General features: G+C 31.3%; 2 protein-coding genes across 4 annotated transcripts in view; one reads left to right on the top strand and one right to left on the bottom strand.

The window, feature by feature from the left end:
* Positions 1-1,227, top strand: LOC146535647 (methyltransferase-like 26). The gene is made up of 2 exons (XM_085191841.1): positions 1-283; positions 373-1,227. Exons 1-2 carry the CDS (start codon positions 168-170, stop codon positions 1,010-1,012), a joined length of 756 nt encoding a protein of 251 aa, XP_085047967.1. The 5' UTR covers positions 1-167; the 3' UTR covers positions 1,013-1,227.
* A 3,258-nt stretch (positions 1,228-4,485) lies between these two features.
* Positions 4,486-17,625, bottom strand: part of Sema1b (Semaphorin 1b) — an 84,229-nt gene continuing 71,089 nt past the window's right edge. For 2 of the 3 annotated variants that reach the window (XM_085192361.1, XM_085192359.1), the window contains exons 2-11: positions 15,277-15,416; positions 13,536-13,632; positions 13,129-13,180; positions 11,135-11,387; positions 8,877-9,070; positions 8,485-8,626; positions 7,517-8,195; positions 6,799-7,103; positions 6,488-6,677; positions 4,486-6,119 (exon numbers count right to left, since the gene is read on the bottom strand). In XM_085192361.1, coding sequence (XP_085048487.1) covers positions 5,894-6,119; positions 6,488-6,677; positions 6,799-7,103; positions 7,517-8,195; positions 8,485-8,626; positions 8,877-9,070; positions 11,135-11,387; positions 13,129-13,180; positions 13,536-13,632; positions 15,277-15,367 — 2,229 coding nt within the window. In that variant the 5' untranslated portion in view covers positions 15,368-15,416 and the 3' untranslated portion in view covers positions 4,486-5,893. Of the gene's footprint in view, positions 6,120-6,487; positions 6,678-6,798; positions 7,104-7,516; positions 8,196-8,484; positions 8,627-8,876; positions 9,071-11,134; positions 11,388-13,128; positions 13,181-13,535; positions 13,633-15,276; positions 15,417-15,566; positions 15,681-17,625 lie in introns of those variants that run through there. The other variant, XM_085192360.1, reaches the window with a different exon arrangement.

Genomic DNA, 17,625 nt, shown 5'->3' with positions numbered 1-17,625 from the left:
GGTAATAGCTTTACGCTGATTCTAGCATATTTTTCAAAACCAGCGAAAGAAAACAATAAAAATAAATTTACATTGTAAATGAAATATATTTATTAAAATAACTTCTAAAGGAGATTTTGTATTGTTATATGCTCGACCGCTAGGTTTAATTGGTTATTTTCATTTATATGATACAAAAAGCGGCTCGAGACTTGTTTACCAAATTCTGTAAGGTTATTTGCAGACCTATGTCGAAAACAAACGATATCGCTTGTACTGTTAGTGCTAATCATGAAAGTGAATCGTAAGTGATTTACTTACTATTACATAAAATTCTGCCCGTAAAATTCTGAATAATATATACTTATGCTAATTATTATTATCATTTTTCAGATACAAAGGTGAAAAGTTAATTAGTGCTGCAGCATCAAGAAATAAAGACCCCATACTACAAGTTTTAAAAAGATTTATAATATCTGACTCTGAGCAGCTTGAAGATGAAAGCCCTTTATTTTTGGAAATATCATCAGGAACAGGCCAACATGTAGCACATTTTGCACCTCATTTTCCTGGTGTAAAATTTCAGCCATCTGAGTTTGACAAAAATGTTTTTGGAAGTATTTCTTTTTATGCTTCTAACTGTTCTACAAAGAATATCCTTAAGCCTATGTTTATTGATATTCAAAATAAACTTTCCCAATATGGTTTTGATGAAGAATGTGTTGATTACATGTTTAATGCTAACATGATCCATATTAGTCCTATTGAGTGCACTATTGGCTTATTTCAAAATGCTGGAGCCTATTTAAAACCTGAAGCCCTCATGATCACCTATGGTCCGTATAGTAAAGATGGTGTAATAGCACCCCAAAGTAATATTACTTTTGATGCATCATTAAAGGCAAGAAATCCTATGTGGGGCATAAGAGATATAAATGATCTTGTTAAATTGGGTGATGAAAATAACTTATCACTCATAGATACTATAGAAATGCCAGCAAATAATATGATTTTAATATGGAAAAAAAATTAAAATATTATATAATATACATATATTTTATTGTAAGTCTTGCTTATACCAAATGTTTTCTTTCATACTTTGAACTTATTCATATTTTTAATTGCAATACAAAAATCTATGACTGATAATCTCCAGGACAGCTTCTTACATATTAAGTCAGGGTTATAATATTAAGTTTTTGTATATATTTCATGTAATGAAAAATTTGAATACACTTGAAAATATAACTTGTCATTTTATTTAACACCTGCAGATTGTAAGAGCTTTAGTGTAGTAATAAAGATGTTCATATTTATCATTTAGTTATTGCATAAAATACTTTATTAAATCATAATCTTTTTATTAAAAAAAATTAACGAAAAAAAACTGGCTACCATTGGATCCCATAATCAGAACCTAACTAAACTTTCACCAATCTATCCTTAAAGTGTATCCTTTACAACAAAAGAATCATCGAAATCGGTTGGTATGATAATGACTTATTCGCCCAAATGATACTTAAGTGATTTTCTTGTGGATAACACTGTTAGAAGTAGACCAAATCAAAATGAGACTACACGGGAAGCACCAGCTTTCAGCTTATGATCAGCTAACCTAGTATTAGAGTTAGTAAAATTTTACTGACATTTCAATTTGACTCAGGGACAGGCTGAATATAAATATTAGGGAGAGTTATTTAGAGACACTTCAACTATATAAAGGCCATATCCACGCGTCCTCGAGCTAATATCTCTCGCTGAAGTGACCATTCACATGGACGCGCGGCGACGTGCGGGACGACTGGACAGGTCTATACAGAATAGTAGATCTTGTACCGCGCGCCGTCGCGCGGTGACCCGCGGTCATTTACGTTTTTCGATTGAGCAGTATGCTGTTGGCCATATGGGCCTCTACAGCCGGTCATTTAAACAACAACATTGATTTATTACAATCTCAAGCCGCGCGCCGAGCCTACTGCGCGACGCCTCGCGTGCATGTGAACGTAGGGTACATTCATTAAAAAAACTCAGTTTGCGCTTTCTTTTCTTGCAATTAGATGGGATTTGGGTTGGCGGTACTGACAAAATGTCAACTGTGAAAGATTGTCAATTGTCATAACAATTTCCGAAAGTTTTATCGTACAGTTGGAAATTAATATAATATTTTCATTCTATATTAAATAATTAGTAAAAAGATGACCACTTTTGACACAGAATTTGTTATGGAGCTTTTTTTAGATGACACAGTTTCGACAATGAATCGACTTATCGTTGCTACGACTAATGTTTTGAATGATAATTTAGAAAATATGACAAATATAACAGATACTTTAATCAAAGAACATAACGATAATCTTTTCAATATTTGTACAATACCGAGAAGATCTACGACGAAGAAACGACGATCGAGACCTAGCAAAGTTATTAAAAATTTTTACGAATCAAATGTCAAAAACTTTACCGACGCTGATTATATTAAAAACCTTAAAATCAGTAAAGCAACTGTTCAGGTATGTATTTTTTTGTAAACATAATGTACTTTTTATTGCGAGTTTATGTGTGACTTTAAAATTATTTTATAGGCATTAATTCTTTTTATAAAGGAATATTATGAAAAACCGAACAGTGCAATTATTCCCTTAGACAAAAAGGTGCATGTGTTCTTATGGATCATAACAAGTGATTATTCTTTTCAAGAAATTGGAGAAATATTTGATTTACACAAATCATCCGTTAGTTATATTTTTCATGAAATATCAATATTATTGTCTGAACAAAGATATCAATTTATAAATTGGCCTTCTGTAGAAGAACAAAAGTTAACAAGCGTAAAAGTAAATAGTAAATATGGTTTTCCAAATTGTGTGGGCTTCATAGATGCCTGTAGTTTCAAAGTTGGGCCTAAGAGAAAGAACAATTCTGAAATTATTCTTCTTCAAGCAGTCTGTAATGAAACTTTAATGTTTATCAATATTCATGTTGGTGAAATTGGAACCAATAAAAAACATAAGTTATTTAGAGACAGTCGACTGGCTCAAGAGCTTCAAAATTTTGTTGATATTAGCAGTCATATACTTGGGGATACAGATTATAATTTACGAATGAATTTATTGACTCCTTTTACCACTGATGAAATATTTACTGATGAAGAAAGCAAATTTAACAATATACATCATGAAGCTAGTACCTATATTGAACAGGCATTTAAAATATTTAAGAAAAGATTTAAAAAATTAAATCACATTGATATAGGTAAACAAGAAGCGATCAGTACCATAATACACGCAGCATGTGTTTTACATAATTTTATAATTTTACATGAAGGAAGCCCCTTAAAGGGGGAACCAATATTCACAAGTGATGTTGTCACTTTTGATGCAAATGTTGTTACAACTGCAGCTGAAAAACGTCAGTTTTTATCTAATTATATAAATTTTATTCAAGAATGTTAAAAATGTTTTTAAGATGACTAACCTTAGGAGATTATTTGTAAATATGTATATAAAAAAAGCAAATAAATATAATATTATATCAACTATTTTATTTTTCGAAATTTGCATTTAGGTACATATCTGAATAAATGCTATTTATACTAATTTTAGTTTAACTAATTTCTCATTACATTAGTGTGTATTGTTTTGATTTACGAAATTAATTCATTAGTCTTAAAAATTCAATTTTTACACAATGAATAAAAAAAATCTTAAAGTATTCTTTTTTAGCGTACATATAAAAATCTGGTAAACATTAAAAATATTTATTAAAGAAAACTAATAATACTAATAATTATATCCTATTAAAATATGAATATATTAGTTATCCAAATCAATTAATAAATAGTTTTAGCTGTTTATGTAAAAAAACCCTGGGGCAGTAAAAAAAAATAAAATTAGCTTTACACAGTTTCCCGCACACGACAGGGTAGTAGGTAGATAGTGTTACGACACTGTTCCCTATTTTCCGCATCATTTTTCGAGGCATTGCGGGTGGCGGAACTCAACGCCGGCCTTTCGCCTTGATGCTATAGCGAAGAAATAAAAATATTTATAGATAATGATTCATTCGCTTGGAGATCGCACAGACAATTGTCGCGTTACAACTGTAGAGCGACAGTGACTACACCCGTGTGCTCATGCGCCACGACGGTCGTAGATTCAGCATACGTCCTACAAACATGCGGCTATGTTGACGTTTTGCTATCTCATTAATGCAGTATTTTCTTCCGTCTTTTTCAAATAAAACACTTCATATTTCACAAATATATCTAACACTTCACTTGTCCTTTTTTTTTCTATATACATTGATCTTGCTTTCCTTCGTTCCTCATTTCCTTCAAATATCAGACTTTTGTAATCTGTTTTAGATCATTATTTTAATAAAATCTTTAAATATTTTAAGTTTACTAGGTTGTTTTAAGGGAATTAATAAAAGGCTATAATGTATTTGTTAAAACTTATATTTTTATATTTGACTACAAAAATATCAAGGAAAATTGAGAGTCATATGATTATCTGAATTCATTTATTACAAATAATATAAATAATACATATTCTGATATAAACAGTACAGTCAATTTAACCAGAATCTATGTACATTTGGATAATATTGTAACAATTTCATTCCGTTCTCCTCTTATGTTCTCTTATGATTTATTACCTATATAAAATATAAAAACGTTTTAAAAATAAAAATTTCCTAAGTTTTTATAGAGTTTATTTCGCCTCATCTATAACTATTATATAGATCTCTTTTTTATAGTTTACATCCTGAAGTCAGAAATCATTTCCGCTTCTAACAACTTTGATTGTATAACGGTGGGAATATTTGTTAATTTTTTAGATCTCTGGTGGTTTCTTCATCTACTCAAAGTTACATTTTAGGATACAATTTTAGTATTTAGGTATAATTAAAACAATATACGACATAGAAACGCGTAGTACGAGAAACTTAAACTTCTGCTGTATTATATATTTAACAGCATAAGCTATACAAAATAATACCAGTGAAAAATTAGTTATGAATCTAATAAATATGGTTCATAAGCTTAAGCTTCAAACAGAGAATAACAGTAGAACAAACATCTATATACTCTCTTCCTGATGTATCCTACAGTACATTAGGCACTAGATTGGCAACCTACAAGGCACTATGCAGTTAGCACAGCAATTATAATCATAACGTTACAATATTACTTTAACAAATTTTATATATTTTTATGATAATTAAATGGCCGTTTCTTAAACTGCTCGCAACAATATTTATATTGCTCAATTTTGATTTCGACTACTAATTTAACTACTTTTATCAAGTTTGCCATCTCTATGTCGAGTTACTTAAGCCAAATCGCTAATGATAGCATTATATACACAATTATATTTACAAAATGCTGCTCTGCGAATAATACTACATATTAATTATGGAATGTATTACTTGTAGATTTAATACTAAGTTGTCAATTTTGCATCTTGGATTTATTTGGTTAAAAAGTTCTTAACTTGTAATCTAATGAATGTTTACTTAAGTAGTTACTGACTTTAGTATTAAATCTATGTACATTTGTTAACACGATTACGACGATACATGTGTTTTGCTACAATAGTAACAGAAGTTAAAAAGGTGATCACATTTAAATATTCCGTTAAATTTTGTATTTGATGTGATGTTAACCCGATCAACAGTTTCAATTAAAAGTTAAGTTCAATCTTCAAAGTTACAGTTTTTGTCACGTTAAATGCCGTAGAAAACAAAGTTAGTGTAAACTGTACATCGAAGGAACACAATATTTACAAGAATCTATAGGTTTCACATAATACCGATCACACTTGGCACACGTCACATTGTCATTGTCACTGTCACTGTCACTTTGACATTATCACTTCAATATGCTCCCGTATACAGTTTGTTGACTTAAGTTTCAAATATAAGTTTTTTTCACTTTTTGCAAAGTACCGCATTTTAGATCCTTATCTAGGGATTCAGTAGAGTTTCTTAAGTCAAGCGTCCGTTCTTTTCCCAATTCTAAATGCAAATTATCTTGCTTTGCTAGTGGACCAACATTTGCTACCATATTGACATTTTTTGATCTTGGCGGCATGTTATATCCTGAATTTACATTTAAAGGTGTTTCTAAGGGGCTTAATCTGAAACAATTGTATTTAATTAAATATTTATTAATTTATAAGTGTTTACCAACTGTTTAAAAATATGATAACATTTTTAGATATTATTGAATATTTATGTTAACTAAACAATTATTTTAAAGTGTAGGTAATTTTGATTTCCACATCAGAGAATGAGTTATTTTCATTTCCGTGCTCTGGTAACAAGACAGAGCGGCGTTGAGTTCCGCCACTACGCGCCTCAATGCCTCAAAAAAGGGCGGTGAGGAACGGGCGGCGTGAGGAACGGAGTCTCTTAACACTAGATTCAATCTGCCTACCCTGCTGTATGCGGCATACAGCGTGGATCTAAAAAAGGATTTTACGTATATAATTTTATTAGTTCTCACCTATTTAAATGGTTGTGTTGTTCGTTGAATGGGGAAGTATCCGTAAAAAAAGGGTGACGAAATCGACGTGAAAAAAGATATCCAAAGATGAATCCCACCATCAGTGTTACCACACACGAGGCCACTACCGCGGTTAGTAAAGCTTGTGCCGTGTAAATGTTGCCGTCGGCCGCCTCTACTGTTAAATGATCTGGGAAATTAAAGAATAATTCATGAGTATATGGAAAATAAATACATCTGAAATAAAAAAAATAAACAAAATATCAAGAAATTCTTATTTATACTAATCACAATAAAAAAAAAACCAATACCTGTTTCATGTTTGTTGTTGTTAACGTTTTTGTCTTCACTTAAAACGTTGGTTTCAACAACTTCTATAACAATTTCATTTTGAATATCATTAGTAGGTTGATGTGTTTCGGATTGAGGTTTTTTCGTCGCTTGGTTTTTGCTTCTGTCTCCAAGAACAGGTTGTTTGTTACATATTTCAGTCTTTCCATTTTCTATGTTTTGTAGAAATCTTTCAGGGTTCGGAAATTGCCTATTACCGACCCAAGAGCATTGTTGTTGCTTAGAATCCCACGCGCAATGAGGGTCTTGGAGCGCGACACACTCTCTGTAATTAAATTAAAAGATTATTTTAATTTAACATATTCTCATGATTGAATTAACGCTATTGTGACGTAGTTATGAAGTGTCTGACAGTTTACTATATCAATGGGTTTGATTTGATTGAATAAGACGAATTATAAAAAATGTTATTAACAGGGCTTGAATGGTTTCATAGAATAATTTTATCTCTAGTTGCTTCTTTGAAGGAGAGATGGAAAAATAAAACTTCATATGATATCCAGAAATTGTCGTAAAACGTAATGATAAGAATCCTTTATGTTGTAATTGTACTGGTAATTATGATAATTAAGTATTTGTAAATACGACCTGAATGATAAGATATTTATCGATAACATTTATGCTATGGACACAAAGAATGATAAGAAAAATATATGTATCAGCAAATTGTTTATGTACCTGCATGATTGAACATTGGAACAATGTGACAAAGTGACTGCTTTTATCATATCACCGGATGCCACAATTAATTTCTCAGTAGTCAGAGCAACATGCATTTGTTTAATAGGAACTCCGGGAGGAAGAACCTGGACTTCGGATATCACAGCTGTTCTCACAGGACTCCTGCTATATTCGTCCATACTGGAATCAAAATCGCCCTCATTTGAGGCGACATTTACAGCTTTTATAACTCTGCCGTCATCTGTTCCAACGAACATCACGTCATATTTATTGCCATTCATTGCTTGAACTTGTGGATGTATGGCGATAGCTGAAAATCTGTATTGCAGGCTGACTCGTATTAGAATAGGTCGCGCTAGAAAAGATGGTACTGCTTTATCCATTAGAGGATGAGTTTTAATAAAATTGATAGCCGTATCTGATAGCGTTCGACTGTCTTCAACACACGATCCAGGTTGTGGCTGGGGCACCTTTTCTTTAGGTAATGCCAACCAATTTGAATTCATATTTTTCTGATCTTTAAATGGCCCTTCAAAGGCGTCTAGAATATCTCTCATAGAAAAGGCGCATACTGCGGATCCGCCTATAGCGTTTTGTGGCGTCGTAAATACTGCGTAAACAATGTCGTTCCTGCTGCCGCTTCCGTACACACCGTTAATAATTTCGGTTGTGGCTTCTGTAACAGATAATTACACGGTAAGTCAAGGCAAATTTATGTTGCGAAATTAATGGCATTGAATTAGAATGGTTTACCATTATTTATTTAGTTAGATGTAACTACTTTTGTTTTATACCTGTTAGATTATTTGTGTTTAAGATATTATCCGTCGTTATATATTAAGACAATGTTTATGTTTAACTCTGATAAACAAACTTAATCAAGAGCTCTCTTGTTCTATTTATCGTGTCCATAGCAGTTGTCGCTTTGCAAATTAAATGTTTATTTTAGTAGTAATAGCACTTACGAATTTCATCGAAATAAAACGGGTATTCCCCAGGTATCGAGCAGTTAAGACGAGCTTTGAGAAATGAAGTCCATCTATCGTTGAAAGGGTGCGGCCCGCCTTTATCGTTTAAACAAACTCTGGCAACTCTTGAATATACAGCCTGTGAAAATAACTATTCAATTAGTACGAGCCTCACGAATTCACTTTTATATTTTAATTATATAATGGTAATTTCTACCTTTCCAAGAATCTCTTTTATTTTAATGAATGGATAAATAAAAAGCTGGCAAATTTTAAAACTCCATTTATAATTTCCACGAATATATGATATTTAAGCAAACATAATATGTTGGACGTAATCTGTGATGTTTATAAAGAATATGAATGTTATTAAATATCAAAGTACTGACCTTCCCACAGTTCATGTACTCTACGGCAGTCTCGCGATAAAAGAAATAAACGTGGCTTGTAGAGGCGACTGCCCCGACAAATGAAGGATCGTTTAGTAATCGCAAATCTGAGTGTTCATTCCGCACTGGCTCTCTGTATATTAAAGGCTCGGAGCCCGAGAAATCTGCTGCCGTTGCCGTATATAGATGCCCATCTGAAAATAATATATTAAGTTACGTAAGCTTCACGCTGTTTCCAGCAGGTTAGGCAGAAAGAACCTAGTGTTAAGACACTTCTTTTCCTATTTTCTGTTAAATTCTGGAGGAAAATATTAAATATTTTATTTCCTCGAGTGGGAATCAAACCCACAACTAGTCGCATTGTGGGTTTACCCCCCACCCGATTGTGCCCCCGCGCTACGACTGTCCTCTCAAACTATATTATACCCTAGGTAGGTAGCTCTAGTATTCAGTAGTGCATAATGTTTGTACATATCCTATTAAACTAGACTAGACAAGTCATTTAATTCGACACAATTAACATTAACTATTAAAATAAAAATATTATTGAGCATTAATTAATTTGTATAATGATAATTATTTACACAAAAAGAAAAAAACTAGATTATATTTTATTCTGTATGACAATTTTTATTAAATATTTCCTATAGTTTTAGTAAAAATATTTTATAAATTGGTGTGTCAATTAACAAATTTAAGCGTAAAATGAATTTAATTAAAAGCGCAATCGAATCCACGCACTGCGCAATATGTTATCACTCTACGAGAATATTTTATAAAATATTTTATTTAGCTGGAGTAAAGGAATTCGTAATACAATTTTATCAATGTATCGATATATGTATGTATTGCCACATACATATTATACGTGCATTCTGAGGCATGTTAGGGTTGAAAACCCCTGAGACTAAACAATATGTATTAAATAAAAAATGTTGAGGGAAGCAAAGAATGGTTTGATAATATATTAAATATTATTTTTATTTTGTTTTAGCTGTACGCTCTATTCCGCACATGGCAGGGTAGGCAGAGGAAACCTGGAAACTCAGTGTTAAGACACTTCGGTCCTCATTAGGGATACTTCTGGTTTTATTCTTTCGGTAAGGTATTGCGAGTGGTGGTACTCTTTACCAGAGTGTGGAAATGAAAATATTTTATTTTCTCGAGTGGGAATCCAAGCCACAATACACCTTAACTATTGTATGAATTATATTAACCTCAGTAATGTGTGGTCATTTTTACATTTTATAGTAATTGAGGTATTACAATCTTTAGTAGGTATGATAAGATATGATGTTGAGTTTCAAAAGTCACAAAAACTTTTCTTGAGAGCTTTCTTAAGCTTTGTCGTTAAGACTCTTTTATATTTTAATATTCTTTTAAGTCGGAAGCCAGTTGTAAGTAATTAACTTACTTTAATTTTCTTAGCTCATAATTTCTTTAGGAAGTATGTAGTGTAACTTATAGCATTTTGATATAGCTACTAGCGACCCGCTCCCGGCTTCGCCCGCTTTCGCACACTATTATTTATTTACTAATCAGAATTACGTGTTCTGAACTCTAACTAAATTACTTTCGTCTTCTATTGAAAATTAAAATTTAAGCTAATTCTATATAAAAACTGTAGCAATTTTATACTAAATACTTCAAGTTAACTTAACTTTTTATTTATAAACGCTTAGACAGACAGTGAAGCACACGAAAATTAAAAATATCATTATTTTTTGTTCTATAATATTGATAAATGCCCCGAATAAATTTTCGAATTTATCTTCTATGTATAGGCAATCGGTTTCAATTTTAATAAATTGTATAAATAAGTAAGTAAAAGTACGTTGGGCTGTAAAACTTTTAGCTTTGCGTTGTGCTTAAAATTTTAAATTGTGGTAATAAATTAGCAATTGGTGTTTTCTGTTTGAATTAGTCTATCGCAATCTTCATTTTCTTACATTAAACCATAATATCACCCTCAATACCATTGGTGCCATACCTAATCATGGAGAGGTACAGTTTCAAAGTGAATGGTGCATACAAATTAGATGTAACTGTAATGGTAATAAAATCGATTCATATCGAACCGGTGCGTCGTGTTCGGCACAACCCCTTACCGGGTTTCTAGGCACGGGCCTTATTACAGCCATCTGCTGGCGATTATTATGAATACCGTTTGTTTTCAAACTTTTCCACTTATTGAAAATTTGTTTGTTTTGAAGTTAGTTTTGTTTATGGTTCTAGCCTAAATATTGTTATAAACGTACCTGTGAATATAGCTGTTGAATTATGCTGTGGACTGTAAGGGCACCTTCCAGTTCCATCGAATTCTTCTAAATGATGATTGGGCATGTGCCGGTTGTATCGCCGACACATCGGTTTGAAGGCGTTTGTGCCGCATACTAGGAGGCGACCGTGAGCCCGTGTCGCCACGCGAAGGTAGTTCTGACAATCATCAGCTGATTTGCCTTTCACCTGGCATAGTTCTCTATGTGCGTCTGTTGATTGCCACTCTAAACGCTATAAAAATATTAATAAGAAATAAATTAGATAAATTACGAATAAACCTATTGCATAATGCCTATTTGAGGATATAGGGATTTTATTTATATAAATGTATTTCCTGAGATTAGATAAAACGGAAATTGTAAATACTAAATATATATTAGTAATCTATGTGTATCTGTACCCGTATAATAATATTATAATTTATATAATAATAAAACGTATTAGAAAAAAAATCTTGCATTTTTTTGAGGAACTATTTATAATATAGCTTGTTAATATATTCCAATCAAAAAGTAAGGTCTTTTAAACGTGACGTCAATGAGAATAAATAAATTTGAGATCGCGTGCACATCCATCACAGGTGTATAACGTGACTATAGCAATTCTGTCAAATTATTCGTATTGCATGACGGTGATATCGCTGCTCAAACCGTTTAATAAACAAATGAGAAAAATAACAAAGTTATATTAAAATGTAATGGATACCTACAGCCATTTATATAAAAATAATTTGTATTCACGCGAACAAACATACATACATACATACATATTTTATACGTAACTCATTCATAAAACAGACATTATCCATCGTACACCGAAGAATGCACTAACGTACTCTATTCGCCTTGTGTATATTATTCACTTCTATGTTATATTCAAGAAAATATATGGATATTATACTGGCTAAAGAAATTTATGTATTATTTTTGTGAAAGAACATTTATTTGTTTAAATAAAAAACTTAATTTTTATTTTCTAATACAATAAAGATAATGTTTGAATGGATTAAATAATACCTACATTTAAAGGGCAATACTTCAGAGGCTTTACAGAATAAATGAAAACATTTATTCGAGTACATTTAAATATTTGACCCGATGTTTATACTTTAATTTAACATTTCTTTTTAAAACGAATTTTCTATGTTTCTATAGTAAACCCCAGTTTCAGTTTAGATTCTGAAACACTTGCAACTTGCAACATTGGTCGTAACTTCGAATATACTAAGCCAGGTTAGTAAACGGCGAACGATGTTTGCATAAGATTAGATACGTAAACTAAGAAACTATGTATTTTAGTTTCCAATGTCGTTTCGGTGATCGTGACCAATAAAACTCTATAAAGCTAAGATTAAATTTATAGTGTCCAATTAAATAATTCCTAAAGGGTATCAATAAGACTGAATATTTAAACGAATTGTTTTGCCGATAGCATTAAATAGTAATACTGATCGTATTTGTAGAATAAGGCACTTTATTTATATTTTTTCGTAATTTGTAGCATTAATAATAATAATGGCAAAAATAAGAAATAGGCAAAATCTAAAATTTTTGTCTATGAAATATTTAGTTGATTTCGATATACGTAATGAAATAAAGTTTACATTTTCATTCGAAGTGTAATACGATAAAAAGGTTCGAAATATGTAATGTTGAAATTTCAGAGGACTTACAAAATAAACAATGTGTCCGGGGAAATAGGTCGTAACTAAGAATAAGCAGAGTCAGGTTTGTAGCAACGGGAATTGGTGTTTGCATAAGATTAGATACATAAAGTAAGGAGCCAACTACTTTGGATTTCGCGAGTTTGTGAAGCGATATCAGTCTAGACTTAGACCATTGTAAATTGTTGTCAAATCCGATAACATATTTTTTGTGTTTGCGATAACGAAGCGTGTTTTCTGATTTGTATTGTTACTTGGAAATGTAAATGTTTTATGTAATTTACTCTAAATACTCTAAATAATATTTACCTGTTCAACATTTTCAGATAAGTCGTAAAGACTAAGATTGTAGACTGTACTCCTGAAAACAACATATATATATCTTTATATAAATTACTCATATGAACACATTTAATATTAATCTTGCACTTGTACAACTAAGAAAATAACTGGAAAGATGACTACACTCTTAAGTCATTGAATAATAAATACTTCAATATATTACATATCGATACAGCTGCGTTACTTATAGGTTATAATAGAGCAGGTGTTGTTGATTAAACAAGAATAACTATATCTATTATGAAAAACTATACCATATATGTATATACCGATTAGTAATTACTATATTTTTATAAATATTTTTACGAAATATTTGAATTAATTAAACAGTAAATACAACATTTTATAATAAAATCTGCAGTTATAAAACGTACCTGCCGCCGACCAAAATTGAGAAGTCATCTTTATCTAAAATACGAAAATGGTTTGGTCCCGTTGTATTCCCCGCGAACTGCTCGGTAATATCATCACCTGTAACAAATTCCTTGGTTATATATATGTTATATGTTGTAGTTATTTTAATATGGAATTTATATCTTAAAGGAAATTTCAAAACGTAACCAGAAAGTTAACAAGTTGTACACGAACTGACAACATTCTGGGCTGAAGATTTAACAAACCGCAAGAGCTTGCTCGAGCTTCAGTTTGCGGCCAGTTTGACCAATCAACTAGTCGTATTGAGTAGTATTTATTCTTAGTTATTATTTAATTATAGTTTCTTTTTCTATATATTTATCAAAGTCTCATCATATAACATAGATACTATATATAACTGAAACCACTAAAAGCATTCTTTGAAAAAATATTTTTTCAGCTTAACGCTATATTCCACATGTACCTAGTTCTGGGGACACCCAGAGCGAAGAAATGAAAATATTAAATATTTGATATCCTCTGATGGGAATCGAACCCCTAACCTGTCGCGTTTACAATCACACGCTTGTGCCCTGGCCTCACTAATAATTTGAAATATAAAAATTAAATAGATCATTACTCTTATTTATTTGTTGCAATCTTAGTCATCATGTGTCATTAAGCTTGTTAACTGAACACTTCTAGTTAGCTTCGCTTTGATGATATCTGGTAAAATACTCCGGCAATTTTTACCGCTTTATGTTCATGATTACAGTCTTCTTTTAAGAAAATAATGATAAAATATCTTTTTACTTCAATATCTAACTCAGAATTGTATGCAATTATAATAGAACATTATTGTATGGAAAGTTTTTATGTTAAGATATTCCGTTTTTTATTGCTGTCGATCATACGAACAATAAAGTCTTTGTATAGCGATTAAGTAACAATAAGAAAAATATTTCGCAACTGCAATGTAAAATTCCCACGTGTTAATCTTGGTGACAGTGATATTAGCAAATACGTAAGTAACTGACTTTTTATATTTCTTTTTCACTATAAACAAGATTCGTGGGTTCTTAGGAAAGCTTTAATGTCATTATGTTAATTTTATTTTGCGTGCCCATTCATATGTAAACAGGACGCGGCTCATGTTGCTGTGGAGACTATTTTTTTTTTAATATCAAATTATATGGGGTTATGAATATAATATGTAACGCTAAAATTTAGTAAATCAGTTTTTTTTAATTTATTTTTTTATAACTTAACTTAATAGCTTTTAATATGTTTGTCATTTCATATATTCAAATAATATTCAACAATGTCACTTGAAAGGTTAAAACTATTTCTTAACGCAGGTAGTATAACTGAACTAACAATAAACCGACTGTTAAGCCACTTTTACGAGAATGGACATCTTCTTAGAACTAGATGTTGTGTACCAGTATTTTATCACCATATACATTTCTAGTTTTTACTAAACGGTACGGTTGTACTTTTGCAAAGTATTTAGAACATATACGGCATTAAGATGTACGAGGTATTTCCTGTGGCCGATGACTTTGAGGATTGGTGGTTAATTGTTATTTACAAAATGATTTAGAAAACATTAAGTATAAGTTAAATTACCCATCTAATAATAAGCTCTTAATGATTTTAGTTAATTATAGTACTAAACATTTTATTATTCATGTGTAGATTGTAACTTTTGTATATATTTAATTTAAAATACGTTTAAGATATAATTATCGTTGTACATACCATACTTGACATGGATCTTTGCATTAGCATCAGGCATCCACGCGTGTGCGGCGGACGCTAGCAACACCAAGACCGCGCCAGCGACGGCCATGTTGTTTAGAGTCTATACATCTTTCCAGTCGCCATCTTTAATGCCACCCCTATAACAAAAAAATAACAATATAAATCTAAAATATACCATCTCTATGTTAATAAAAATATACATATTAAATTAAATGCACAAAAAATGCATATTTTTTCAAATTAAATTAAATACAAATAGGCAGTTATATTTTATTGATTTCACTGACATCGATATTTTAATTTACAGGTGTACAAAATGTTATTCAAATTAATATCGTCTGGTATACAAAAAAGTGTAACACGAAAGGCGCATAAACTTTAAGTGTGTCAGTCAGTTTATTCTTGAAGATAAATGAAATGTAGTTTTCAAGAAAATAAGTCACTATCAGTGCTTTTATTGTGATTACTAAGTTTTCCAATTAATTCTTTGCTAGATAACGAGCCTTATCGTATGTCTATCTTTTGAAAAGTATTTAATAATTTATCATACTACAATTATTTGTCATTTATGCATGCGCTTGGTGAAAAACTATCAAAAGTCATCAGCTCACACTCAAAAGAGGCACAAAAAAGTGCCGAACAAGCGTTTTACTGCTCTTTAACGGTATGATAAAACGCTCTTCAGATTTCAGGCGTCAAAGTTCCACAATTCACATAGAGATTATTCAGTATTCAAAGCATGCGACATGAATCTGCTCGGCTAGCGATAATTCCCGCAGTAACGAGAATGAGCCATGCTGCATCCGTGCGGACTGGATTCACATTCTAGTTTTTTATATTAACTAGTGTTTTGATCGTGAGAAACTCCATCGGATATTTAACCTGGCTTCGTATAAAGAAGTTAATTAACCAGTTTTTTTTTACTGTCAGGATTGTTTTAACGATTGTAGAAGCGCTATCACATTAGTTAAAAAGAGGATATATTAATTATAATTAATTTAATCTTTCCTAGGTCGATAAATTATTTAGACTGTATAGTGTGTATTTAATGGTTAACATAATTTAATTTAATAGTATTATTATGTTTCGTTAACTCTAGAGAATATTATCAAAAAGGGTTGGTAGTTTAAATGTAACAGAAGGCGGCGGCTGTTAGCCACAGGCACAGTGCAGATGTCGCATAGAAGGATGAATCGAGGGCGTATATAATGTAATATTTCCTACCCTTTATAGGACTTACTATTACTTTAAATAATATTTCTTTAGTAAAGTGTACTTCTTGAGATTATAGATGTTGTATAATATTGGATCGATTGAAGTTTAAGAAAAAGAATGATATGTATATAGACATTTATTTATACGACGTTGCTAATTAAACAAATTTAGGGACTAAAGTCATTTATTTAGGACAAGGACTAAAAATACATTGCTATTTGCAATTGCTGTTAAGTAGCGGTCACTTGCCAAATTAGCATTATTAGGCCGGATATCAATTTTCAATATTATGCAATATACATACATACATGTTCAAAATCATAATATAATTTAGTTTTTGTGGTTGCATAATATTTGGTTCCTACTTTCAAATTTTAAAACGACATTTCTCATATTTATAAAGGACATTTATACAATTAAAGTTAGCTATATATATATAGTAATCTGGTACACTTATATACTCGTACATATGTATATAATCTGGTTAATTTTCAAACATAAAAATAAAAAAATATATTAATTTGCTAAAGTAAAAAGATAGATTAAACTTATACAGCCATCCTTAACATTTATCTATATCTTTTTAGTAAAACAAGTGCGAATCGTGAACGTGTAACATATTTGATCCATATATACTTAGAAAAATTATTAATAAGCTGGATTGCTATTAAAATACATAGATAGGTATAATCGAGTGAGTTCTCATATTTTCATATCTCTACAGCCTCATATCGTTGGCTTCTCAACCGGATTACGTTGCGTGTAGCGTGACCAATGTAGGCCTGTAATTACGTAGATGTGGTTGACATTTGAGCCTGGGGCTGTGGTAGAGGCACTGCGTCCCTGTTATCCCACGGCGTGCGGGAAGCTGTGGTTATCATAGCCTTTTTCCTTTTTTTATCTGAGAATATCTATCTATATGGAACAGAATTTTATCGTATGACCACATAATTCACTTTTGGCGGTGTCACGCCTGAAATATATAGCAAAAGTATATAAACGAACGTGCACTGGATAGTGGATAGCGACAAACGTGTTGAGACTCGAAAAAGGATTTAATGGAGATCATTAATCGTTTTCAATGCATTTATGTATCATCGTTGATGTAGTACGTCAGATGTGAGGTCGTTT

The sequence above is a fragment of the Heliconius melpomene genome, chromosome 10, assembly GCF_056956725.1.
Source record: "Heliconius melpomene rosina isolate 202511_hmr_F chromosome 10, ASM5695672v1, whole genome shotgun sequence".
Classification (NCBI taxonomy): Eukaryota; Metazoa; Arthropoda; class Insecta; order Lepidoptera; family Nymphalidae; genus Heliconius; species Heliconius melpomene.
The sequence above is the reverse complement of the archived record's forward strand: the minus strand, read 5'-3'. Positions and strand labels throughout refer to the sequence as shown.

Excerpts from the sequence above, each read along its gene's own strand:
- LOC146535647 (XM_085191841.1), top strand. The coding sequence starts at position 168 with ATGATACAAAAAGCGGCTCGAGACTTGTTTACCAAATTCTGTAAGGTT. Across the intron at positions 284-372 it reads GCTAATCATGAAAGTGAATC|ATACAAAGGTGAAAAGTTAA; the intron begins GTAAGTGATTTA and ends ATCATTTTTCAG.